Genomic DNA, 24,857 nt, shown 5'->3' with positions numbered 1-24,857 from the left:
CCCCTTGCCCGACAGTGACAGACCATACTCAAGCACAACTGGGGAGAAAAGCTCTGTTTATACAAGCGGGACTAGGGAAGAGCAGTCCAGTGGGGACTCGGCTGTGCAGTGTTCTCTTGAGAGTCCGTGTAGTCTTGGGGTGAGGTCTCCTTCCCCAGCCTCTGCCTGGGGAACCTGGAGGATTGGTCTATCCTTTCCTTGGCTCTGAGCTTTAAGGAAGTTAGTGTGGAGGGGATAATGCCTCTTAGTGTTTCTCTGCTCCAAGCCCCTCTCTGGGTTTCTGGTGGCAACCATCGTTTGAGCCAGGGTTGATGAAAGAGATTCATCCTTTGGGACTGAGGTATGGGATTGAGGCTGTGGCAAGAGGAAGGAAGTCCAGCAGAGAGTATGCGAAGAAAGGGGCAGAAAAGATACCACAGGTGGAAAAACGAAGAAAGGGAAGAGAGAGAGAGTGAAAAATCAGGTCCTAGATTTGCTTGTTAGGAAAGGTGAGGTAATTTTGTGCTTAGGAATGCACAACCCAAAACTTGGTTTTTACCACCTGTGTTTGCCTTCTGGAGCATCCTTCCAGGTTTTTCTTACCGTCTCAAGCCAGCGCACCCACCCTTCCCAAGAAGTGCCCGCCTTAGGATTCATCCCCCTCTAGTCCTTCCCGGATGCAGATATGCACAAAGATGGAGGCTGGATGGAGGCTGGTGCCGTCCTTGGAGAGTAGGTGTATGTGGCGGTAGCCTGGAAAGGGGCAGGAGGACAGCATTAGGAAGGGAGCCGGAGCTGGACCGCTGGCCAGGGTTTGGGGGACCGGCCCACCTTGTTGCATGCAGGTCCAAGGAAGTGTGTACTGCCCAATAAAGTCGTGTCGGGTTTTCCAGTTGTAATCATTTACCACAAAACGCAGCAGGGCCAGTTCAGGCACCAGGACCCGGAAGCATAGTGTCTGCCCCCAGTATGGATTAAAACCTGAAGAGGGGGTGAAAGACGGTGGGAGTGAAGGGACAGATCATTGGCGGTTTTCTTTAAGCCCATCCTGGGCCACTGTGATTTTCAGAGCAATCAGTGTGAGGGAGTCGAGGTGAGGCAATGGAGGCCCAGAGTGGGTGAGCAATTTGCCCACACTGTTGGAGCTTATAATTAAGGGACCAGGACTCAGACCCAAGATGTCCGAGCCCTTCTTTGTCCCGTTCTACACTGCTCCCCTTGGGGGTGGGAGAGGGGTGGTGACCGGGACTGTGCTTCATGGAGGGCAGCATGGTAGGAAAATGGCCATGTTCCTCCCCTCCCCCCAGCACTGCCCAGTCTCACCATTGTTCTCCACGTAGCTCGTCTCTTGCCGGGTTGTGTCTGGGCGGACACCGAAGATTTCAACTCTCACCAGTGGATCCACAATGGACCTCTCTTTAGTCATGTCCTCCTTGGGGAGTTGCTGACCACTGATCACCTGTAAGCAGGACTTGGAACCTCAATAGTTCCTGTTCCCAGCCCCGCTCCAGCTCACTCTTACACCCAGGGGAGGGGGGCAGGGATACACAGGACCTTGCGCTACGGCTTCTGGATTTGAGTAATATATTCTCTTCTAGTAATCTACCTGCAATTTAAAATGCATCCAAGTAGAAATTTAACAAGGTTTGGAAGCAGGTATGTTAACATCAGCAACCCCTTTCCGGCATTTACTCTGCACCAAACATTGTTGTAGGCACTTTATGATAATCACAACAACCCTGTGAGGTGGGTGGTATCATAGCCCCATCCGGCAGGTGAGGAGCCAGAGGTTAAGGAACCTGCCCTGCCCAGAGGTACACAGCCCGTGAACGGACTTGAACCGAGGCAACTGGCTCCAAAGACCACACTGTTCACAGTTGGGCTGTGCTGCCTCGTGAGGAATTCACCCATCACACTCCCACCGGGCCCAGCCATCTCCCCCTGCTTCTATCCCAGCTACCCTAGGCTCTGCCCGACAGTTTCTCCTCTCCAAGGTACCTGGATTAGGAGGGTCTGGGCTTTGAAAGGGCTGATGGGCCTCTCTGGGTGGAAGGAACTCTGGATGTCACGCAGGAAGTCTGGCTTCAGCACATAGCCACAGCCACCGTTCTGGCGGAAGAGCCCATCACAGATGTCCATCTCCAGCCCCGCAGTCTGCACATTCATAGCCACTGAGAGCCCCAGGAGAATAGGAAGGAAGGATGTATCTCAGGAACCATCTAGACCCTCTTTCAGGGGAGTAAGGAAATGTGTTGGGTAGAAGAGGGCCTGCTGGGAACACCCCTTTAGCATCTTTCTCAGCCTAGCACACTTCAAGCATTCCCCGGCCCTCTTGCCACCTGTGGCCCTTCCCCTCCCTCCTCCTTGTCCCTGCTGACCCCTCACCCATCTGGCAACCCGCATTCCAGAGTTCCTGGGGGTTGTAGTTGGACGAATCTGTCCTCAGGCCACTGGGATACACACGGCTTAACTGCCAGGCGTTGTGCTGCACAAACGCATTGCCTGCAAAAGGGATATAGTAGGGAGATGGCAATGGAGTCGATTCCACCACTTCCCTGGCCCCAGGTACTTCACTCTTGTGCCCAGCACCTCGCAAGTCCAGCTCCCGAAGGCTTCACCATGCCTCTCTGTTCCATCCTGACCCGTCTCCCCAGCTTCCCTCCCCCTGGAGCCATGAGCCCACTACTCATAACTCCTGTCCCTGTGCCTACTCTGAGGAGTTTCGTAGCTCCCTCGTCTCTCCTTAGTCCCTTTGTCCTCTTTCTTGGGACTCATCTGCCTGCCCAGCAGCCTGACCCTACTCATCCCAATTCCCTCCCTGGCCCTCCCTTTCGGTCCTGACCAGCCTCTTTGATGAGGCTCTTGGCCTTGGTTTCAGAGAAAGATGATGTTTCATAGAAGCGGTAGTGCTCCCTCGAGTGAGTGAAGCTGTGGAATGAGACGGCCTTCAAGTAGACAACCAGGGCAGAGAGGGATGGACACATGATGGGTTTGGATTTCTGGAAAAGGAGAAAATAGGAAGATGAAATTGAACCCTCAGCGATCTGAGAGGAAGGGGCCGGTGGCCAGGATCTGAATTTCCCCACCCAGCCTGAGCCTCTGCCCACTGCCTCCCCATTGCATTCCCCCTCCTGCCTCACCTGCTTGGGAAAGAGAAGGGACTCAGGCTTGGAACTAGGAGCCTGAACCATAATCTGACAACAGATAGGCGTACAAAACGGCGGACACATCACAACCTGGGGATGGGAATGGGAATAAAGGCAGTCTACATACACTGATGGGACTGGTTTCAGCTTCTGGGCTTAAAGCGTCTGCTCTACTGTTACTTTCTGGGCAACAGGTTTGTAATGATTTTTAAGCAGAGGGGTGTCATCCTCCCTACCTCTCATCTTTTAAAACAATAGTGAATTTTGGTCAAACCCAGACAGATATGCAAGGTATGCAAATGGGCATGGAAGTCACACCTGGAAGGATGTGAGGGTCCCAGAGTAATAGCGTTACATTTGTCTCCTGAATTCCCATTTCCTTCCCTGGACATGGTAGCAGGTTAGACACCACAGCCCCAGAGAGGACAGGGTAAGCCAGCAGTTAGTCAGCTAAGTCAAGGAAGCGCATGAGAAGGAAATACAGACTTCAAACCAGGATCTTGGCGGACCCACCAATGGCACCCCTTCCCCACAGGGAGTTGGACCACCTTGGCACAGCCTTCTTGAAGCCTTTGCCTTCCCTGACTTTCTGTTCCTTCTTTTTGGTCATTTCCGGCCCCTTCTCAGAGTCACCTTTTCCAAGAAGCTTTCTCTAAGCTCATTTTAGATGAGGCCACAGGCGTCCCTCCACTAAGCCCTACTTACCCAATACAGTAGAGCGTGTTTTTGTCCTCTCTCTCTCCCTCCCTCCCTCCTTTCCTCCCTCCCTCCCTCTCCTCTCCCTGCTCTCCCCACACCAGTGGTTTTCAATCTGGCCTTTAAGAAGATTGAGAATTAGTACAAAGATGTCTCAGGAGGGGCGCCTGGATGACTCGGTCAAGCATCTGACTTCAGCTCAAGTCATGATTTCTTGGTTCGTGGGGTCAAGCCCCATGTCAGGCTCTGTTCTGACAGCTCAAAGCCTTTGGATTCTATGTCTTTCTCTTTTGCCCCTCCCCCACCTGAGCTTGCTCGCTCTCAAAAAATGAACATTAAAAAATTGTTATTTTATTTTATTTTTTTAATTTTTTTTTTAATGTTTATTTGAGACAGAGAGAGACAAAGCATGAATGGGGGAGGGTCAGAGAGAGGGAGACACAGAATCTGAAACAGGCTCCAGGCTCTGAGCTGCCAGCACAGAGCCCGACGCGGGACTCGAACTCACAGACCGCGAGATCATGACCTGAGCTGAAGTCGGCCGCTCAACCGACTGAGCCACCCAGGCGCCCCCAAAAATTGTTATTTTAAAAAGATATCTCAGGAGTCAGTGGGGGGACCCAGGAGAGAGCCAAATAGGTGCTCCACCTAGGACAGCTCCACATTTATCTCTTGTATACAGAGCACCCGTATAAGATTTCATTCAAAAAAGATTTCATGGCCCAAAGAAGTTGGAAAGCCACTGCAATCTCTCTCTCTCTCTCTCTCTCTCTCTCTCTCTCTCTCTCTGACCATATATAGTGATGCCATCGCTACATCTCGTTTACTGGGGGTAAGGGGCGTTTTGCTCCTTGGCTCTCCACCTTGCTTGGCTCTAGTCTCTCCACACATGAACTCAGCTTATGGTACAGACTGACCCAGTGCTAGAGCGGAAAGACCACCCTCCTGGCCCACCTTGTCCTTCTTTTTGTCCTTACTGCGGGGGCTCAGCTCCTGGGGCTCAGACTCAAACTGGGCCTCCAGCTCTGGCCTAGCCTCCTGCTCTCCCTCCAGTTGAGACTCCAGCACTTCCTCCTCTTCCTCTTCCTCGAGGTCCTCCTCAAGGGTCTGTAGCTTCTTCCCCTTCACCAGGATCTTCCTCCGAAGCTCCTGGGGGTGGAAATGAAGGGACTTGTTTACTTGTCTGCTCTGGGCCCCTCCTGGGGACCATGCAGTGCCCACTGCTCTGATGGGACCACCTCAAAGACAGGGGAAGTGGGTGGTCAGGAGTGCCCATGGCGGGGGGGGGGGGCACTGCATGATACATAGAGTAGGGATTCCCTATCCTTAAGCCAACTTGTAACATCCCTATCCATTTGGAAAACAATACATGGGACCCCTACCTCACATTTGAAGATTTCTCCCAGATTAAAGATTTAAATGTAAAGAACTAAGAGTATCAGAAAAAAATAGAGAATCTTTTTGAATAATCTTTCAGTGGGAAAGCCTTTAGAAACAGGAGGTGGAAAAAAGAAGAAAAAGAACCAGGAGATGAAAACTCAGAAGACATAAAAAAGACTGGCAGATTTGACTACATAAAGCTTCAAATCCCCAATAGGGCATGGGGCGCCTGGGTGGCTCAGTCGGTTGAGCCTCCGACTTCGGCTCAGGTCATGATCTCACAATTTGTGGGTTCGAGCCCTGCGTCGGGCTCTGTGCTGACAGCTCAGAGCCTGGAGCCTGCTTCAGATTCTGTGTCTCCCTCTCTCTCTGCCCCTCCCCCACTTGTGCTCTGTCTGTCTGTCTGTCTCTCTCTCTCTCTCTCTGTCAAAAATAAATAAACATTAAAAAAAAAAAATCCCCAATAAGGCAGAAGAGGCAATAGTCCAAAAGCAAAGACTGCAAAAACAGATATTTTCCAAAGCATTTATATCTTTAACATTTAAAAAATAGGGGCACCTGACCGGTTCTGTTGGGAGAGCAGGGGACTCTTCATCTCAGGGTCGTGAGTTCAAGCCCCACATTGGGCGTGGAGCCTACTTAAAAATAATAAAACAAACAAACAAACAGGGATGCCTGGGTGGCTCAGTCAGTTAAGCATCAGACTTTGGCTCAGGTCATGATCTCATGGTTCATGTGTTCGAGCCCCACATTGGGCTCTGTGCTGACAGCTCAGAGCCTGCAACTCACTTCAGATTCTGTGACTCCCTCTCTCTCTGCCCCTCCCCTGCTGACGCTCTCTCTCCCTCTGTCTCTCATAAATAAATAAATAAATAAATAGTAAGTAAATAAATAAAAAAATAAAACCGTAACTACAGTTTCTTGCTTAGGAATCATCTCTGTAAAACAAACAAACAAATTTGTTATGTATCAACAAAGATTACAAACCCAGGGTGACCTGGGGTTCCTGGGTAGCTCAGTCAGTTGAGTGTCTAACTCTTGATTTTGGCTTGGGTCATGGGATTGAGCCCCAAGTCAGACTCCATGGTGAGCATGAGTCTGCTTAAGATTCTCTCTCTCTCTCTCTCTCTCTCTCTCTCTCTCTCTCTCTCTCTCCCTCTGCCCCTCCCTACCCTGTATGAGCTCTATCTAAAATAAAATTTAAAAAAAGATTATAAACCCCAATAAAAGTGGGTAAATAATATAAATTAATCCAAAAGAAGAAAATATAGACCTTTCTTTTTTAAAAACTTGAACTTTTCTTTCTTTCTTTTTTTTTTTTTTCCACATTTGCCACTATGAATCATCTCACTACTGGAGTTGTTTGTAGTCATTCTCTTACACTGTTGGTTGGAATGCAATTTGGTTTTTTTCCTCCGGGGGCAACTTGGTAATAATTACCAAAATATCAACATGCAAACTCTCCAACCCAGCAATTTTACTTCTAGAAACCCATCTCACAGAAAGAATAAATGGACAAAGCTGTGTGTAAAAATGAAAACTTAGCAACAACCTGAATGATTACCATTTACTGGTTGAATAAACGATGGTTCATAACAGAAAATAGAATACCACATAGGAAATAGAACAGCTATTAGAAGGAGCAAAATTATACATGAAAAGACATCCATGATATATACGGTATGTGAAATATAAAAGGGATATAGAAAAGGACCCCATGCACGTTTTTAAAAACATAAATATACATACACATACATGTTTATATAAGCATTTTAAAAAAACTATTGACAGGCACCTGGGTGGCTTAGTCAGCTAAGCTTTCCAGCTCTTGATTTCAGCTCAGGTCATGATCTCAGGGTCGTGAGATCGACCTCGGATCAGGCTTACTGTGGAGCGTAGAGTCTGCTTGGGATTTTCTCTCCCTCTTTCTCTGCCCCTCCTCCACTCATAATCTCTCTCTCTCTCTCTCTCTCTCTCTCTCTCTCTCAAAATAAATAAACCTTAAAAATCTATTGACAGCTGTTTTGGGAGAGGCTGAGATTATGGTGGGGGACTTCCCTTTCTGTATATTGTTTGTATAGTCTACAATAATTATGAACTATCAGGAAAAAAAAGATATTTCCATTGAAAAAAGAAATAAGAAGTAAATAATTGATTTAAAATTTAGAGAACTATAAACAATTCTGTATTCAATTGTATTTTTTAAAAATTAGGGGCGCCTGGGTGGCGCAGTTGGTTAAGCGGCCGATTTCAGCCAGGTCATGATCTCGCGGTTCGTGAGTTCGAGCCCCGCGTGAGGCTCTGGGCTGATGGCTTGGAGCCTGGAGCCTGTTTCCGATTCTGTGTCTCCCTCTCTCTCTGCCCCTCCCCCGTTCATGCTCTGTCTCTCTCTGTCCCAAAAATAAAAATAAAAAACGTTGAAAAAAATAATAATAATAAAAAAATAAAAAAATTAAAATTAAAATTCTTGGGACATGGGGTCATGGTATTGAGCCCCACACTGGGCTCCACATGAGCGTGGAGACTGCTTGGGATTCTCTCTCTCTCTCTCTCTCTCTCTCTCTCTCTTTCTCTCTTCTTCTGTCCCTCTCCCCTGCTCATGTTCTTTCCCTCTCTAAAATAAAAATTTTTTAATTAAAAAAAAGTTGTCTCCAAGATACTAAAGAGAAGGATAATCCATCTGAGGGTGAGGAGAAGGGAAAGGAGGGGCATGGAGGAAGGAGCCAAGATGGGGAGGGTATGGAAGCCACGGTAGAGCCCGGGCTCGGGGAACAGGGCGCCTACCTCAGGCGAGGGCAGCTGAGTGGGCAGCAGCCCGTCCAAGGTTGTGCTCAGCAATTGCTCCCCCAAGATCTCGGTCAGATGAAGCGCCATGACCTGCTGCTGCTCCCAGGTGCAGTGGTTCTCCAGGGACAAGATGACTGGGTAGTCTGATGTCTGATAGGGAAGGGAGGGGACGCTGGAGCCAGAGTTCTATAGCCTGTAACTTCCTTGCGTCTCCAGGCCTCCCCTGGTGACTCACTCAGCGGAGTACCCTGATGGCTAAACTCCTCTGACCCGATTCCAGGTGTCAAGGAGGTCTTGCTGGGTCTGGGGCCCACCCCATGTTTAAAAGTCACTGTTGGGGGAGCGCCTGGGTGGCAGAGTCGGTTAAGTGCCCGACTCTTAATTTCGACTCAGGTCATGATCTCACGGTTGGTGAGTTCAAGTCCAGTGTCAGGCTCCAGGCTAAGAGTCTGGAACCTGCTTGGAATTCTCTCCTGCCCCTCTTCTGCCTCCCTGCTACTTATGCATGCTCTTTCTCTCTCTCTCAAAAAAAAATAAAAATAAAAATAAATAAATAATTAATTAATTAAATAATTAAATAAGAAGAAAAATTAAAAAGTCACTCTTGGGATCCCAAATCTGAGACTTGTACCAGGTCTGACCCAGGTCCCTCTGGGATCTTTGAGTGTTTAGCCTCAGAGTGGGAAGGCTAGGCCATTCCCCTAACTATGTGCCCATGTTACACTCTCATCTCCCGATTCCTCTTGTCCCCCAGCCCTACCCACCATCTTCTCTGCTTCCTTATCCACCCTCTCCCAAATAGGTGACAGTTATTCAAGGTACTAGTTACTAATCTCTAGCAATAACCTCTCTGACTACTAATTACTGGTGACATACCCAACCCTTAGTCATAATCCCTTAATATTCGCCTGATGTTTCTGTTGCACATATATGCTATTTGATATGGCCTCCCCTGTATCCCTCTACCCTCTGCAGATCCAGAGCCAGCCGCTCCTCCCTCAGATCATCTTCCCTCACCAGTATGCTCATCCCGGGGCTCCTACCTGGAAGGCGTACTGTGCTACAGTGGCCACGACATCTTTGAACGGGATGCGGGAGGTCAGGGTGTGTCCATGGTAAACGATAGGCTCCCCACTAGGTCCGTCCCATATATCCACCTCCACACAGCGGCACCCCCTCTTCAGGGCCCTGCAAAAAACCCCAAACACCAAGAGACGGAGAGGTTAAGGTCTCCTCTTCCGTCTAGGGACCCTTACCCACTCTGGAGAGAACAGTGCTCGCCGGCACTTATCTGTTAAGACCCTTTCATGCTACATCTCCGTGGGCCTTTCTCTGTCCACTGGAACACTGTTACAGCTCTCACCACCTCCACCCCCCCACCCCCAGCCCACCTAACTCACAGGCTGCCTTCAGCAAGTCATCACATATTGCCTCATGATGCTTCTGGTGTTCTGGTTGTGTATTGTTCTGCGGCCCTTGAGTTATTTAAACTCTTAGGAAATTTGTTTGTTTTTACATTTATTTATTTTTGAGAGACAGAGAGAGACAGAGCACAGGTGGGGGAGGGGCAGAGAGAGAAGGAGACACAGAATCCGAAGCAGGCTCCAGGCTCTGAGCTGTCAGCACAGAGCCTGACGTGGGGCTGGAACTCACAAACTGCGAGATCATGACGTGAGCCAAAGTCGGATGTTTAACCCAACTGAGCCACCCAGGCGCCCCTATTTGTTTGTTTTTAAAGTAAGCTCTATGCGCAACATAGGGCTTGAACTCACGACCCCAAGATCAAGAGTTGCATGTTCTACCAACTGTGCCAGCCAAGCACCCCTCAAACTCTCAGTAAATTTATACTTTATTTTCTCTACTGAATGTCCTGGGGCAGAAACAATATATTTCACTAATCTTTGTATACCCTGAAGCTGCTAGTTCAGTTGCTGGCACTGTAAGTCAAGATATCTCGACTCTTCAATCTAGCCACAGATAATCACAATAAAAGCAGATACCACTTATTAGCTATTAACACATGGATTATCTCATTTAATCCTCACAACTCAGGGGGAGCCTGGGTGGCTCGGTCGGTTAAGTGTCCGACTCTTGATTTCAGCTCAGGTCATGCATGATCTGAGGTTCGTGAGATCGAGCCCCACATCGGGGTCTGTGCTGACAATGTGGAGCATGCTTGGGATTCTCTGTCTCCTTCTCTCTGCCCTTCCCCTGCCCCACTCAAAAATAAATAAATAAACATTTTAAAAAGTCCTCACAACTCAGACAGAATAGGCATTGTTATCATCCCTATTTCATAGAAGGGGAAACTGAAGTACAGAGGGGTTAAGTACTTAGAACCAGAGTACCAAGCTCCGAGAGAGCTAGGATTTGACCTCAAATGGTCCGACTCCAGAACATACGTTTCTAACTTCTATGCACTACTGCTTTTTATGTAACATTTACTTTATTTGTTCAAAATAAACCTGTCAGGACCTCTGGGTTCCAGGAGCATTTCATAGCCTATGAAAGAGAAAGCAGCTCTATATACCCATAGAGTTTCAATACTAGTCTCCTGTCAGTCTTTAACATGTCCTTCAAGTCTCCCAGGGATCCAGGGATCCTCAGCCCCAAGCCCCCCGCCCCCAGGACATCTTCTCAATCCCTGTTAGCTACTGAGAGCACAGATGGCCCCTTCTCATGAGCTGGAGCCCTTCCCACTGCACCGTATATATCCTTCGACGCTGCTCTGGCCACAAAGCTGGTCCCCCACTAGGTAGGTGTTGTGAGAGGAGTTGATATAATAGTGGTTCAGGGGTTGAGTCATATCCTGGTAGATGGGGAGGCAGGCTGGGTTGAAGACATCTCCATCCTTTGAGCAGAGGTAGCTGAGGAAGCCATCCAAGCTCAGCACATGTCGCACTTTGCCTAAGGTAGGGAGCAGGGGAATACCAGAGTGAGAAGGTCTGAGTGAGAGCATCCCAGCACATCCCCAGCCTGTCTTTCACCCCACCCCCTCTTCCAGAGTCCTGACTTACAGATGGTGTCCACTCCCAGCCTCTAGATCCCAAAATGTGCCCCACCCACTGTCACTTCGATCATCGCCGCCCTCAGAGAAAGTTAAAGTTACAAGGAGAATTGTTAAGATCATTCTAGTCCAGCAGTGCCTGGGTGGCTCAGGTGGTTGAGCATCCAACTCCTAATTTCAGCTCAGGTCACAATCTCACGGTTGTGGAATTGAGCCCCACGTCAGGCTCTGTGCTGAGCGGGGAGCCTGCTTGGGATTCTCTCTCCTTCTCTCTCTGCCCCTCCCCCACTCATGGTCTCTCTGTCTCTCTCAAAAATATATAAGCTTAAAAAAAAAAAGTATTAGGGGCGCCTGGGTGGCGCAGTCGGTTAAGCGTCCGACTTCAGCCAGGTCACGATCTCGCGGTCCGTGAGTTCGAGCCCCGCGTCGGGCTCTGGGCTGATGGCTCAGAGGCTGGAGCCTGTTTCCGATTCTGTGTCTCCCTCTCTCTCTGCCCCTCTCCCGTTCATGCTCTGTCTCTCTCTGTCCCAAAAATAAAATAAAAAAAAAAAAAAAACGTTGAAAAAAAAAAGTATTAGTTAAAAACAAAACTAAACATCATTCTAATCCAGTGCTATCCAATAGAACTTTCTGCAATGGTGGAAATGTTCTATTCTGTGCCATCCAGTATGGTAGCCTCTAAACACATATGGCTACCAAGCACCTGAAATGTGGTTGTGTGACTGAAGAACTGAATTTAAAATTTTGATTTTAGCTAATTATTATTTTTTAAGTTTTAATTTATTTATTCTTTTAAGTAATGTCTACACCCAGTGTGGGGCTTGAACTCATGACCCCGAGATTAAGAGTCCCATGCTCTTCCAACTGAGCCAGCCAGGCACCTTGATTTTAGTTAATCTAAATGTAAATAGTCACACAGAGCTCATGGTTACCATAATGGACAGCATAGTATTCAGTGCAAAGGGTTAATTTTATAGATGGGGAAGCTGAAGACCAGAGAGAAACAAAGTCAAAGACTTAGTGGCATGACCGAGGTACCTGTGGTTTATTCCCTGGGCTGAGTAGCTGCTGCCAACCATGACCTGAGGGTTTCTTCCTATCATCAATTCTCAGATGGTATTTTGAAGAGTATTTGTCCAATATCACCTTACACTACACTTTCTTTGATGGTAGGGTCCTGTCACTCCTTCCATAGCTCTCACCCATCTCAGCATGGGCTTCACACAATACCAACAATGACAACTAATACTGAGCACTTATACCTGGGACGTTCCATGCAGCATCTCTCTTAATGCTCTCACCGACATGATGAGGCAGATATAATATAACCTGCCCTGAGAGGTTAGGTAACATAACTAGTAAGTGAAGGAGCTGGGATTTGAACCCAGGCAGCCAGGTGTCTGAGCCACACCCATATCACTGGGCTGTGCGGTCTCACTGAGGGTAACAACACTGCAGAGGGGTTCTCTTGGGAGGCCAAACAACTTGACTCTAATGCCTAGCTTCCTTGCTCCAGCTTTGACAAGGCCTAGAGATGGAGAAAGGCAGTGGCAGGAAGTCAGGCAGGAAGTTTTCTTCTTGATAGTAATAACTTAAATCACGAGGGTAAATCCACAGTTGCCAGATACTTCTCATGTTCATCATTTCATTCGGTAACCAATTATTTTACAAATGAGCAAACCATGTCTCACTTTGCCCAGGGCTACTCAGTTAGTAAGAAGTACGGTAGGGAAGAGGAGAAAGCAGGCAAAAATCTCTCTGACCTCGGCCGCAGGAACTTCTAACTCAACATGTCTCTGGAGGCAAGGGAAACAAAAGCAAAAATGAACTATTGGGACTTCATTAAGATAAAAAGCTTCTGCATGGTGAGAGAAACAATCAGCAAAACTCAAAGGCAACTGACAGAATGGGAGAAGATATTTGCTAACAACATATCAGATAAAGGGTTAGCATCCAAAATCTACAAAGAACTTATCAAACAATCCAGTGAAGAAATGGGCAAAAGACATGAATAGACACTTGTCCAAAGAAGACATCCAGATGGCCAACTGACACATGAAAAATGCTCCACATCACTCATCATCAGGGAAATACAAATCAAACCCACAATGAGATACCACCTCACACCTGTCAGAATGGCTAAAATTAACAACTCAGATGATGACAGATATTGGCGAGGATGTGGAGAAAGAGGATCTCTCTTGCATTGTTGGTGGGAATGCAAGCTGGTGCGGCCACTCTGGAAAACAGTATGGAGGTTCCTCAAAAAACTAAAAATAGAACTACCCTATGACCCAGCAATTGCACTACTAGGCATTTATCCAAGGGATACAGGTGTGCTGTTTCGAAGGGACACATGCACCCCCATGTTTATAGCAGCGGTATCTACAATAGCCAAAGTATGGCAAGAGCCCAAATGTCCATCAATGGATGAATGGATAAAGAAGATGTGGCTTATATATCCAATGGAGTATTACTCAGCAATCAAAAAGAATGCAATCTTGCCATTTGCAACAACGTGGATGGAACCAGAGGGTACTATGCTAAGTGAAACAAGTCAGTCAGAGAAAGACAAATATCATATCACTCATATGTAGAATTTAAGATACAAAACAGATGAACATAGGGGAAGGAAAGCAAAAATAATATAAAAACAGGGAGGGGGACAAAACATAAGAGGCTCTTAAATATAGAGAACAAACTGAGGGTTGCTGGAGGGGCTGTGGGTGGGGGCATGGGCTAAATGGGCAAGGGGTATTAAGGAGGACACTTGTTGGGATGAGCACTGGATGTTCTATGTAGGGGATGAATCACTGGATTCTACTCCTGAAATTATTATTGTACTATATGCTAACTAACTTGAATGTAAATTTAAAAACAAATAAATAATTTTTAAAAAGGAAAAAGGAAAAAAAAAAAAAAAAAGAAGTACAGTGGGGAATTGAGCCCAGGTCTCCTGGCTGATACGATGCTCTGCAGCCAGAGTATAGTAACTGCCAGGTGAATGCAGGGGAGGGAACATCCAGAAGGACCGGCAGTAGAATAAATGTAACTGATGTCTACCAGATCCTGCACTGGAAAGGGAAGATCCCACATCTAATGCCTCAGCATTCTTCTTCTATTTAGTTTTCTGAAATGATTTCTTTGTAGCCCCCTTTCTTCTCTGAGCATGAACAGGTATCTGGAATCAGCGATTCCAGCCCTTTCTGTTTGACTCTAAGTTCCATGAGGGCAGTGTCCTTGTCCAACCTCCTCCTGCTGTATTTCTGGTCCTGAGCCTAGGTCCTGGCCCATGACAGGTGCTCAGTAAGCATTGGCTGACGTAGTGAGTGAACGAATGAATGAAAGGGCGTTGGGAGTTGAGACTTGGCAACGTGGGTCCCTTGTCCAGCTCTCATTCATCTCGTCTCTAATCCTCATGCTCCACAGAGGTATGAGGAAAGGGTCAAGTGACTCGGGTTTGAATCCTGATTCCTCCTCTCATTAGCTGTTGGCTTTGAGCAGCTCATTTGATCTTTCTAAACCCTAGTTCTCTTCTTTCGCACAACTGACTTAATAACAGAACCCACTTCAACAGGCCATTGGAAGGATGAGGAGAGAAAAGGCATGTAGCAATGTTGGCACATGATGGGATACTTAGCAGAAGCCGAATAAAGATTATGCTTTTGATTTACAAGGTTGTAGGGAGGACTAAATGAAGCAAGTGATGTGAAAGTTCCTTGTAAATCATCTATTATTAATGTCAGTTCCTGCTATTCTGAAGGGCATGGAGGGCAAGGAGATGTCCACTGAAGGGGCAGGGAGAAAGGTCTGAGGGCAGAGAGGGCGTATGTTAGTGGTGCTTGCTAAAAGCTGGGTGACTGGCCTCCTCATCACGCCCCCTCAGCCAGGGACTGACTAGCTTCCTTCCCCGGGGGCTTAGCGACTCAAGAACCACTCGGAGAATTTGGAGAGAGCTCAGGAAAGGACAGAGACCCAGCACTTAAAGAAACAACAAACAGGAACCATGAAGGAGCTAGAGCAAGAGGAATCATATGCGCTAGAGGAGAAGCCAAGGCAAGAGGCCAAGGATCTCCCTTTTCCCCTGGGGACAAACGTTGCTACCAGGAAGAACTTATTCTGAAAGTGAAGCAGGAGCAGAGTGGAAGAGAGGGGACTTAAGGAAGGGTCTTCCTCTGGAGAGATCCAGCACGATGGGAGACTCCTGTCTTACTTGGGAAGGAAATCGCTGCTCTCCCTCCCAGGGAGTGGTTGAATGAGAGGAAAATGATAGCACAGGGACTGGCATACGGGTAGACTCAGCCTTCCCTGAGCTAGGCAGAAGGCGGCTTGGCTCTGGACCTTTCTAACCCTGGTCCCCCTCCTCGCCCCGTGACCGGTGCCTCTCCACCCTCCGGCCCTCTTACCGCTATCTGAAGGCTCATAGCGGTCGATGAGTTCCAGAGCAAGGTCTGAAGCTCTTTCTCCTTCTTTCTGCTCCTCTCGGAGGAAATCCACAAATTCCAGCAGGGTCAGCTTCTGCCCATCAGCTGAAAAGTTTTCAAACACTTCCTGTACCTCAGGGCGCTTAGTCAACGCCTTATAGAACTCTACAAATTCTTCTCCTTCCAGAGTCCCAGACTGGGATGTGTCTGCTGCCTGCAAGAGACGGTTTAGAGGACTGTGGACGAATCCTTTTAAGAGCAAATTTTACGGCTTCAACTTGCCTTGTAAGGGCAATCTTACTGACAGATGAATACAAACACATTTCCACAATATGCCCACAGAACTCCTGACATTTAGTGTTCATAGAAGCCACTTTGGCAAGTAAAAAGCAAAATGGCAGCCACACCATTTGCTCCTAGAGAAAAACTTCAACTCGAAAGCGTGAAATGCCCCCCAACAAGGTCAAAAGATCCCTCCTCCTATTTACTCACATTCCAGTTGGAGTTTTCCATTGATACTAGGCACCTGTGAAATTCTGGCTGTGGACAGAGAGGTCCTTGAGCTACGACATAGTAATGTATTGTTTGCCTTTCATAAGATTATGAATCATCTTTCCTTTTTTAAATTAATTTATTAAAAAAGATTTTTTAAGTTTATTTATTGTGAGAGACAGAGTGTGAGCAGGGAAAGGGCAGAGAGAGAGAGGGAGAGAGAGAGAATCCCAAGCAGGCTCTACACTGTCAGTGTGGAGCCCGATGCAGGCCTCAAACTCACGAACTGTGAGATCATGACCTGAGCTGAAACCAAGAGTCAGATGCTTAACTGACTGCGCCACCCAGGTGTCCCATGAATCATCTTTCTAAGAAGACCGAAGGGTAAGAAGCATGCCCGACACCTTCCATCGAGCCTGGCATCGTGGTAGGGTGCATAGGAGAGATTCAACAAAGAGCGGTGCTGGATGGGGCCAGAGTACTTCTGGCCAACTGAGAATGTGGCCTTGCCTGGCTTCTGAAAACCCTTCCCCGAAAGACTCACTTGGAAAAGCTGCAAGGCATATTCCTGGTCCATTTCCACATTCATCAGGTGTAGTAACCGCTGGACCTCTGGGAAACTCATGCGACCATCCTGGTTCTTGTCTCCACGCTGGAACCAGTCACTCAGCCACCCAGGTGTGAGTCAAGGCAAAAGCACCGTGTGTGTGTTTGTGTGTGCAGACGAGTGTGCATGTTCATCCACTGACATCTTCTCCCCTATCGTCTTCCCAGTCTCTCCTCCATGGCCAATGCATTTTCCACATTAGCTGCCAGAATAATCTCCCCAGAGATCTATCTTGTCCTTGCATGGCTTAGGTGCCTGCAGGGGCCTCCCTGTTGCCTGCAGAAAGGAGCCCAAGTTTCTTAACATAGATGAAGGTCTTCACCCCCATGAGCTGGCCCCCACCCAGCCTTCTCACCACACCTCTATCCTCCCTGAACTTTGGCCAGACTCAGCAACCCCCCCCCACTCTCTGATGTCCCACTCTCCCTCCTGCTCTTCAATGTTCTATGTCTGGGCCTTTACTCATGCTATTCCCTCAGGCAGGAGAGCCTTTCCCTCCTTTATGTTCAAATTCTACTCCTTTTCAAGGCTCGGCTCAAATGCAACTTCCTGCCTAACGTTTTCTTAGAACTCTCTTAGCTAGAAATAAGTATTTCTCCTTCCTTTGAACACCCACAAATAATCTAAGTCCCCTAACACTTCTAAGATACTTAGGTTATTTACACAATTCCATTTTTTTCCAACGACCAAAACAATGCCTGAGTCTCACTGATCTTCGTACTTCTAAAGTGTGGTATAGTGACTGACACCTTCTGCTTAATAAATGGCAAATGAATGAATGAATGAATGAGCAAATGAATGAACGAACTGGCATGGAAGGTGAATACAATCTAGGAAACCTGAATCAGTCAACACCACTAAAGCTGCTTCCCAGTCCTATGCCAGCTAATGCCACTGGGATCTTCTGTTCAGCTCTCAAGATCAGTACCTTGTATGGCCTTTTGCCTCTCACTGTCCCAATCCTGAAGGGCCTAACTTCTGCCCACTCTCTGCCTGGCTATGTTTTTTGCTGTCCCAAGCCTCCATTACTCCTCCAATATCCTCTGCCTCATATTGGCCTGAGCTGCCCTTGCCCACCCCAACTGGACTCTTAGGCCCCCCTATCCCTACATGCCACGCACCCCCCCCCATCCTTAGCCCTGCAGCTCCTTCAGTGACCCCTGATCCCCACTCTGACTCCATCCTGCTGATACTGGTCCAGCCGCTCCTTTTGGTCCATGCTGGTGACAAAGTCCACCAAATGTTGGAGCCCCTGCATCCATATCTGGGCCTCCTCAACGCTGTTGGCCACCAGGTCCAGGTTGGAACGGCGGCCATGGAAGATGATGGTGAAGCCCTGCTCCAGGGGGAACTCCTCTGCCAGGCTGCGCAACAGCTCAGACTCATGGCCCTCACGCACTGTCTCCACATCAGAGATTGAGACTGCCGGAGAAGAAACGAGTGGGGCACTGAGGAAGAGAATCCACCAAATTGCAGGGGCTACGGGTCAAGGACCAGTACTCCCTTCCTCTCTGTGAAGCCATAGGGAAGAGGAACTCCAACCTCCACAGGATGAAACCCCTGAATCCTTAGTACAGGGAGATGCAGACCCCTGGGATTCAAGATTCCCCATGAGTCACGGCCATTTTCATAGGCAGCATAGTAAGGGGCCTGTGTTGGGAGTGGCAAGACCTGGCTTTTGGCCACCAGCTGGCAGTGTGACACAGACCAAAATGACTTAACCCCTCTGTGCTCTCATCTGAAATAAGCGGTGGTCCCTTCCGTGGCCCGGCCACAGAATGTCTCAGGTCCTTAGACTCTAGGGGACAGGGCTCTAATCCCCCTTTGCCAACATCCTGCCTTATCTCCTCTCTGAATTTCAGCTCCCATGTAGAGGCATCACAGGAGGACTGTCAGGGCTGACAGAAGGAAACACTCTCGAAGTCTACATAGTAGCAGTTACACCAAAGTGTGATGTGCCCAAATTCAATTCCCCTGTTCCAGGTTTGAGGGCTTCCTCTTTCCAGATGTCTAGGGGAGAGCCAGAGAAATTCTTCCACCCACTTTCCTCAGCTGGAGGTGGTGTGGCTGGTGAGTTTTGATTATATCTCTAAAGCAGACTCTCTTAGATGTGTCCTGTGATCAGATTTTTAGAGGGTTCATAAGGCATCTCTGGCCAATAGGATGCACACTGCTATGTTGCATTTATGATTTTTAAAAATATTCATCATTTTGGCTAGTGCATTAAATGCATCCTGGCTTTAGGTCCCATGCTAGGAGCTTTATACATGAACTCATTTAGTCCCTGTAACCATCTAGGCAGGTAGTGTTTAATCCCTATTTTGCAGATGAGGAAACTGAAGCTTAATTTAAGTAACTTGTCCACTCAGCTAGAAAGTTGCAGAGCAAGGGTTTTAATCCAAGCAGCCCGATGCCTGAGATCATGCCTTAATTTAATAGTAATAAAATATAACCTGTGATTTATTGAGCCTTATTATATGCTAGGGCTCTCCTAAGCCCTTTACATGCAATAACTGGTTGAATCCTCATGAATAGCCTTACGAGGCAAGTGCTGTTATAATTTCCACTTTGCAGGCTAGGAGAGAGACACAAGAGGGACAGCACAAGGACACATTGTAGGATCCCGGTCCCTCCCCTGCTCTCTAGCTGCTGGCCTCTTCAGAGTCCTGTCTACCCAGCACGCCCACCCCTAGCTTTCCACGTGACTCACAGCTGGGCTTGGCCTTGCCTCCTGCCTGCCGGGCATGCCAGACTGTCATGCCATCATCCTGAAGTCTGAAGTATCTTAGTTTCTTCCAGCTTTTGGACCTCACCTTGCGCACCAGCATGCCTTTCTGCATCAGCAGCACATCTTGATTGATGGGCAGCCCTGGGCCAGGAGAAGAAGGGGCTGGGTGGGTAGCTGGCAGGGAGGGTGGAGGGCCCCGGAGGAGCTCTTGGGACAGGGGTCCAGACTCCTTCCCTTCCCTGGGCTGTGTCCCCAAGCCCTCCTCTCTTGCTGGGGTACTCACGGCCTTGCATCAAGGACACCATCACCTACTGCTCCACAAGCTGGTGCCAGAGTCACCTAAAGGAGCAAGGAGGAACAAAAAGCTTTGGGTTAATACTGGTGGTCTTAGAATAATAGATCAAAGGAGGAAGAGAAGGAAACCAGTGTGCCCTGACTGGCCACTATGTGCTAGGTACCTCATCTACAGACTCTTCAGCCCTTTTTACTTCAAGTTCGAGTTTGTTAGACTCTGAGGCTTAGAGAGGCTAAGAAACCTGCATCAGATCACATAAGATTCAGAATTTAAAGCCAAATATGTCTGATTCCAAAGCCTCTGCTGTTTCCCATAGTCAGCTCCAGAGAGGGATACACCAGAGCTTTCTGCCCAATACCCCACAGTCCGCTGGGTAACCTGCATCATCCTTCTTAGCTCCTAATTATTAGGGACTACCATCAAGCTGGCTGCCCCCTTTAAGAACCTGGAATCTCTCTAGATCCTAGTCTTCTCTTCTCCAGATGGAATCAACCCAGCTTCTCTATCTTGAGAGCCCTCTCCACACTTCTGTACAGATCAACCAGCTCCTGGGGACCAGGGCAGAGCGTCTCTTTTGTCTCTTCTGTGACACTTAGTGCCATACTTGCAAAATAAGCCATCTCCTTCTGTCTTCACACAGTCAAGCATATTTTATACTCCTTGGCCTAACAGTTATTCTCAGTTTAATGGACCAGGTAAGTTATGTAGTCTCAGAACTGCATTTTGTTAAATTTTTTTAATGTTTATTTATTTTTGAGAGAGAGAGACAGACAGACAGAACGTGAGTGGGGAAGGGGCAAAGAGAGACAGAGATAGAATCTGAAGCAGGCTCCAGGCTCTGAGCTGTTGGCACAAAGCCCGACATGGGGCTCGAACTCACGGACTGTGAGATCATGACCTGAGCTGAAGTCAGACGCCTAACCGACTGAGCCACCCAGATGTCCTAGAACTGCGTTTTCAAGTCCTCTCTACCTACTAAAAAAGATAACCTTCTTTAAGATCTATGCTAATTTAGGACCTGGGTAGGGAACAACAAACTTCCCTTGAAAAGAACTAGAAGACTTGATATGTAGCCCCTATAAGAAATTATCAACTCTTGATGAAATCTTTCTGGAATTGGCAAAGTTCACGAAGCATAAAGCTCTATGCTTTGTATAAGCAAAGGAGCTGCACTTGAATAGAATTGTTGTGTTTTTTAATTGATAAGTTAAAAGTTTTGACAATGGTGAGTATCTAAAACCTGAAAAGCATCTCTAAAATCAGTCAGGTAGTGCTCCATTAAAACATTGTGAAGTTCAACTCCCTATGTTTCATAAATGAAAAGCAGAAGTCCAGAAATGTGATGTGACTTTTCTCAGGTCACACGGCCTATCAGTGCCGTATCTCTGTTTAGTTGGAAGAGCCTATAAATCTTTAGGGAAAATGTGGGGGGGTCACTGAAAATACAGCTTCCCTGACTATAGGACCCAAAGCTGAAGTCCAGGAATGTGATAGACCCAATGAAGTCTTCTTTCCTTCCTTCCTTTCTAAAAAAAATTTTTTTATGTTTATTTATTTTTGAGAGTGACAGAGAGAGCACGAGCTGGGGAGGGACAGAGAGAGGGAGACACAGAATCCGAAGCAGACTCCAGCCTCCGAGCTGTCAGCACAGAGCCCAACACGGGGCTGGAACTCACGAACTGCAAGATCATGATCTGAGCCAAAGTTGGACACTCAACCGACTGAGCCACCCAGGAGCCCCTCTTTCTTTTTTAAAGTAGACTCCACACCCAGTGTGGAGCCCGACATGGGGCTTGAACTCACAACCATAAGATCAAGACCTGAGCTGAGATCAAGAGTCCGATGCTTAACCGACTGAGCCACCCAGGCGCCCCTACAGAAGACTTTCTAAAGGACTAGCGAACATGCAGGGGCCCAGAGGGAGAGGAGAAGGTTGGCAACCAATCCATATCTAAGTGGGAAGGACAACTTGAGGCAGCTCTCAGGAGAGACAGAACCCCGAGACAGTTCCAAAAAGCAAAGGTTTTGCTGGCTGAAGCTGAATATGTGAGCCTGGATGAGAACAGAAGAAGCCTCTGGATGGACGAAGGGGACCAGAGTGCTTCACGAGAGGCAGAAAAACAGCTCTGCTCTTTTGGGTGGTGATGCAGTCTGGAATCTGAGGCTTGCAAAAGCTGAATGAAGACTGAAGTAATAGGTGCTCTCCTAAATGTCTCAGGTCCTCAGACTCTAGGGGACAGGGATCTAATTCCCCTTTGCCAACATCCTGCCTTCTCTCCTCACTGAATTTCAGCTTCCATGTCTGGGGCATAGGGACTCTGGGATGGGGTGGGTCTCAGCCCTGGGAAAAGACAGAATTACCTTCCCTTACACCTGTGTCCAGAAGCCTCACCAGAATGTCCTGAAACATGGGAAGCCCATGGGAAGCCTAAGCTCCAGTGCTGGGACACTCCCTATTTTTGAGCCTATCTCCTCTCAAATGAGCCTTAGGGGGAAAAAAAAAAAAATCTTTTTAAGTAGTCCAACACAAGGCTCGAACTCACAACCCTGAAATCAAGACCTGAGCTGAGATCAAGAGTCAGAAACTTAACTGACTGAGCCATCCAGGTGTCCCCCTTTGGAAATTTATCTAAGGCTTTTTGTCAAACTCCTCCAACCCCAGGGCTTGCCTTGCTCTTCCAATTCTGCTCCCGTTCCTGACTCGCTATTTGAAACCTAGATCCAGGCAACATGTGGCCATACGAGGGCCAATTCCAACTCAGGGAGCCTCAGGATATCAGAACTGGGCTTCATTTTATAGAGAAGGGGACTGAGGACTAGAAAGATTAACTGAACTGCCAGAGTCATCGAATGAATTAACTAAATAGCATAAGTGGGACTAGAACCATGGTTCCATATGTCCAGCTTGGAGATTTCACCAAGGCTCTGCCCTTAGAAAGGGTTTTGTCTCAGAAGCAGGTTAGGGCAGGGCTACGAATCCATAGGGGATATGGGCGTTTTGTCTCTCCTCTCTGTCATCTTCTGCCCCCACCATGTCCCACTTAGTAGCCTTTCTTTTCTTTCTTCCAGTTTCTCTCCTCCCCCATCCTGACACCTTCATTTTCCCTTCCCTCAGCTCACCGTTCTCTCCTGTTCCTGTCTGCCTCCCTACTTGCCTCCTTGTCAGCCTCTCTGTGCTCTCCTTTCCTCATCCTTCTCCCCCCCTCCCCCCTGTGTCCCCCCTCCCCCCAGGCTCACCTCTTCCTCTCTTTCTTTCTCTTCTAATTCCCAATACCTCTGGTTCTTGTCCCCTGTGGAGATTTTGAGACTGGGGTCCAGGAGGGAGGAGGACACTCAGGAGTGCACCCCCTCCACTCAGGCTCACTTTCTCCGTATCCTAGGAGACGGACTGAACACACTGCCCAGAGAACGCGACTTAGAACCCAGGTGTTCTAGGTGTTGCTGCTTCCTCTGGTGTTTGAAGGTAGGATGGGAAGGAAGGTCACAGCTGATGCAGATGCAGTGAGGAAAGAAGGGACAAAGGATCGGAAGTGGGAGCAAGAGCAAGAGGTAAGGAACAGTGGAGGAAGCCCGAGAGGAGAGTAGGTCTTGACTGTTCACTCCTAGAGGTGAATGTAGAGATCCTCGAGGCTGCAGATAATTACCTCTACAATACAGAGGAGAGAGCAGAGATGCAAAATAAGGTCGGAAGTGGCCAGGGCTACAGAGTAAGATTTGGTCCTCAACCTACAGGTGGCTTATGTCACCTAGAGATGGACTTTGCCAGGGTTGCCGATAGTGCCAAAGGCATGACAGTGAAATTCAGGGTGTCTCAGGGCCTTCTGAGGGGCAGGAAGGAAGAGAATCATTTTGTCCCCTCTCTTGCTTCTGAGCAGGACTATTGCCTGAACTCATTCATATAAAGAGGACAGAATGGCTCTGGTCATAGGTCATAGCTCGCAGAATGTTAGAGCTCGAAGACTTTCATAACTCATCTAACCCACAGGTTCCTGGCTATATCACTATCCCTAGGAGTGTCTTAAAATAGAGACTCCTGAGCCCCACCCCAAATCGGCCAGATCAGAATTCGAAAGGATGGGGCTCAGGAATATTTATTGTTAAAAAGAACCCCCAATACACAAGCAAGTCTGGGAAACCCTGAATTCCTATCCCAGCTCAGGAAGCTGCTGTCCAAAGTCACAGAGCTAGTTAAAGGCAGAGTCGGGACTAGAAGCAGGTGCGTTTCCCAGCACAGCACTTGGGCATGCCAACAAACTGCCCTGGCCCATCGAGCAGGCTAAGGACAGGTACGGACTCAAACCTGGGTTCTTTCTAAGGAAATCTCCTAACTCTATAGTTTCTATACTCTTCCCTGGGTCTTTGGTAATCCTCAACATTCTGTTAATGCATGTATGCTAAAGCATGGTTACTCCAGTTCTCTCTCTTCCCTTACGAGGGTGGGGCTCAACCCTGAGTGTCAGCCCTGGGTGGCTAAGAGGTCCCCATATAAAGGGCTGACTGCCACAGCCAAGGAGGAAAATTGTAAATCAAAGGGGATGAGCTAGGGAGAACCAGGAGGTGGGAGCCTTGGAGATCTGTTAGGGCTAAGGAGTCCGGGGTACAATTTAATCAGGGTGGATAAGCATGTGGGGGGCAGAGGCTGGGACTCAGGCAGCGCACAGCTTGGAGCAGAGGCTGGTTAGAGCCTTGGGGCCCTTACCGCGAGCAGGAGAGCAGTCCTGTCTGTGAGCTCTGCGACGCCCTCTCCTGTGGGACGAGGAAACCCAGCTGGGTTCTTGTGCTTCTCTCGCTGCTCCGCTGGCTTCCTCCCCTTTTCTACTGCAGTTTGCTGCTGTGACTGGCAGACTTGCAGCCAAAGAGAAGGAGTAGGGTGGGGAGAGGTGTGAGCTCTCTCCTTGGTCCAGCCCTTCCAACTCTTAAAGGCCCAGGACACAGGTCATCAGGAGGGAATATTGGGGGAGGGGTGGGTAGAGAGGGATTAAGGGAGGAGGAGCCTGGCTGCCCTTCATCTAGATGCCAGCCCTCACTGACCCCAATCCTGCAGTAGCTCTCAAAGTGAAACCCAAGGAGTGTCTGCGTGGCGGTGCTCCATGAATCGCTGCTTTTCATTCCGCACAGCTTCTCCCTGCATGGTGAACGGCTGTCTCTGCCCTCCTTTCATCTGGCTCCTTTCCAGGGTGTCTGCTCCACCGGCCTGCTTCTGTGTCTCTGCATCCCGCCTTGGGGGGCGCTCAGCCTAGCTCTGTGGCACAGGGAAAGGCAAAAAGAAATAGGATGGGAAAGGAGGAAGATGAGGAGAAAGGGAGGAGAGGAAAA

General features: G+C 48.3%; 2 protein-coding genes across 6 annotated transcripts in view; both read right to left on the bottom strand.

Annotated features, from left to right (window-relative positions):
* Positions 1 to 39: 39 nt before the first annotated feature.
* On the bottom strand, positions 40 to 24,439 carry PLCD4 (phospholipase C delta 4). Of its 5 annotated transcripts, XM_006935568.5 has the most exons (17): positions 24,241 to 24,439; positions 19,530 to 19,585; positions 19,229 to 19,387; positions 17,712 to 17,940; positions 16,456 to 16,585; positions 15,402 to 15,633; positions 10,694 to 10,895; positions 9,032 to 9,176; positions 7,986 to 8,138; positions 4,776 to 4,970; positions 3,120 to 3,215; positions 2,822 to 2,978; positions 2,365 to 2,481; positions 1,978 to 2,150; positions 1,303 to 1,438; positions 811 to 960; positions 40 to 732 (listed from the first exon to the last, which is right to left on the bottom strand). In XM_006935568.5, exons 2-17 carry the CDS (start codon positions 19,549 to 19,551, stop codon positions 626 to 628), a joined length of 2,403 nt encoding a protein of 800 aa, XP_006935630.2. In that variant the 5' UTR covers positions 19,552 to 19,585; positions 24,241 to 24,439; the 3' UTR covers positions 40 to 625. The 5 variants fall into 5 exon arrangements, with proteins under 5 accessions (XP_006935630.2, XP_006935628.2, XP_006935632.2 ...); XM_006935566.5 differs by having other exon boundaries at positions 40 to 960; XM_006935570.5 differs by lacking the exon at positions 3,120 to 3,215.
* A 78-nt stretch (positions 24,440 to 24,517) lies between these two features.
* Positions 24,518 to 24,857, bottom strand: part of CNOT9 (CCR4-NOT transcription complex subunit 9) — a 36,113-nt gene continuing 35,773 nt past the window's right edge. The window contains exon 8 of the mRNA XM_045034480.1: positions 24,518 to 24,783. Coding sequence (XP_044890415.1) covers positions 24,699 to 24,783 — 85 coding nt within the window. The 3' untranslated portion in view covers positions 24,518 to 24,698. The remainder of the gene's footprint in view (positions 24,784 to 24,857) is intronic.

The sequence above is a fragment of the Felis catus genome, chromosome C1 (assembly GCF_018350175.1).
Source record: "Felis catus isolate Fca126 chromosome C1, F.catus_Fca126_mat1.0, whole genome shotgun sequence".
In the NCBI taxonomy this organism is placed as follows: Eukaryota; Metazoa; Chordata; class Mammalia; order Carnivora; family Felidae; genus Felis; species Felis catus.
The sequence above is the reverse complement of the archived record's forward strand: the minus strand, read 5'-3'. Positions and strand labels throughout refer to the sequence as shown.

Bases quoted from the DNA above. Each gene is read 5' to 3' on its own strand.
- PLCD4 (XM_006935566.5), bottom strand. From the start codon at position 19,551: ATGGTGTCCTTGATGCAAGGCC. The intron at 16,586-17,711 runs GTATCAGCAGGA...ACTCACACCTGG, and splicing joins CAAAAGGAGCGGCTGGACCA to GTGGCTGAGTGACTGGTTCC. The intron at 8,139-9,031 runs GTAGGAGCCCCG...CTTCCCTATCAG, and splicing joins TAGCACAGTACGCCTTCCAG to ACATCAGACTACCCAGTCAT.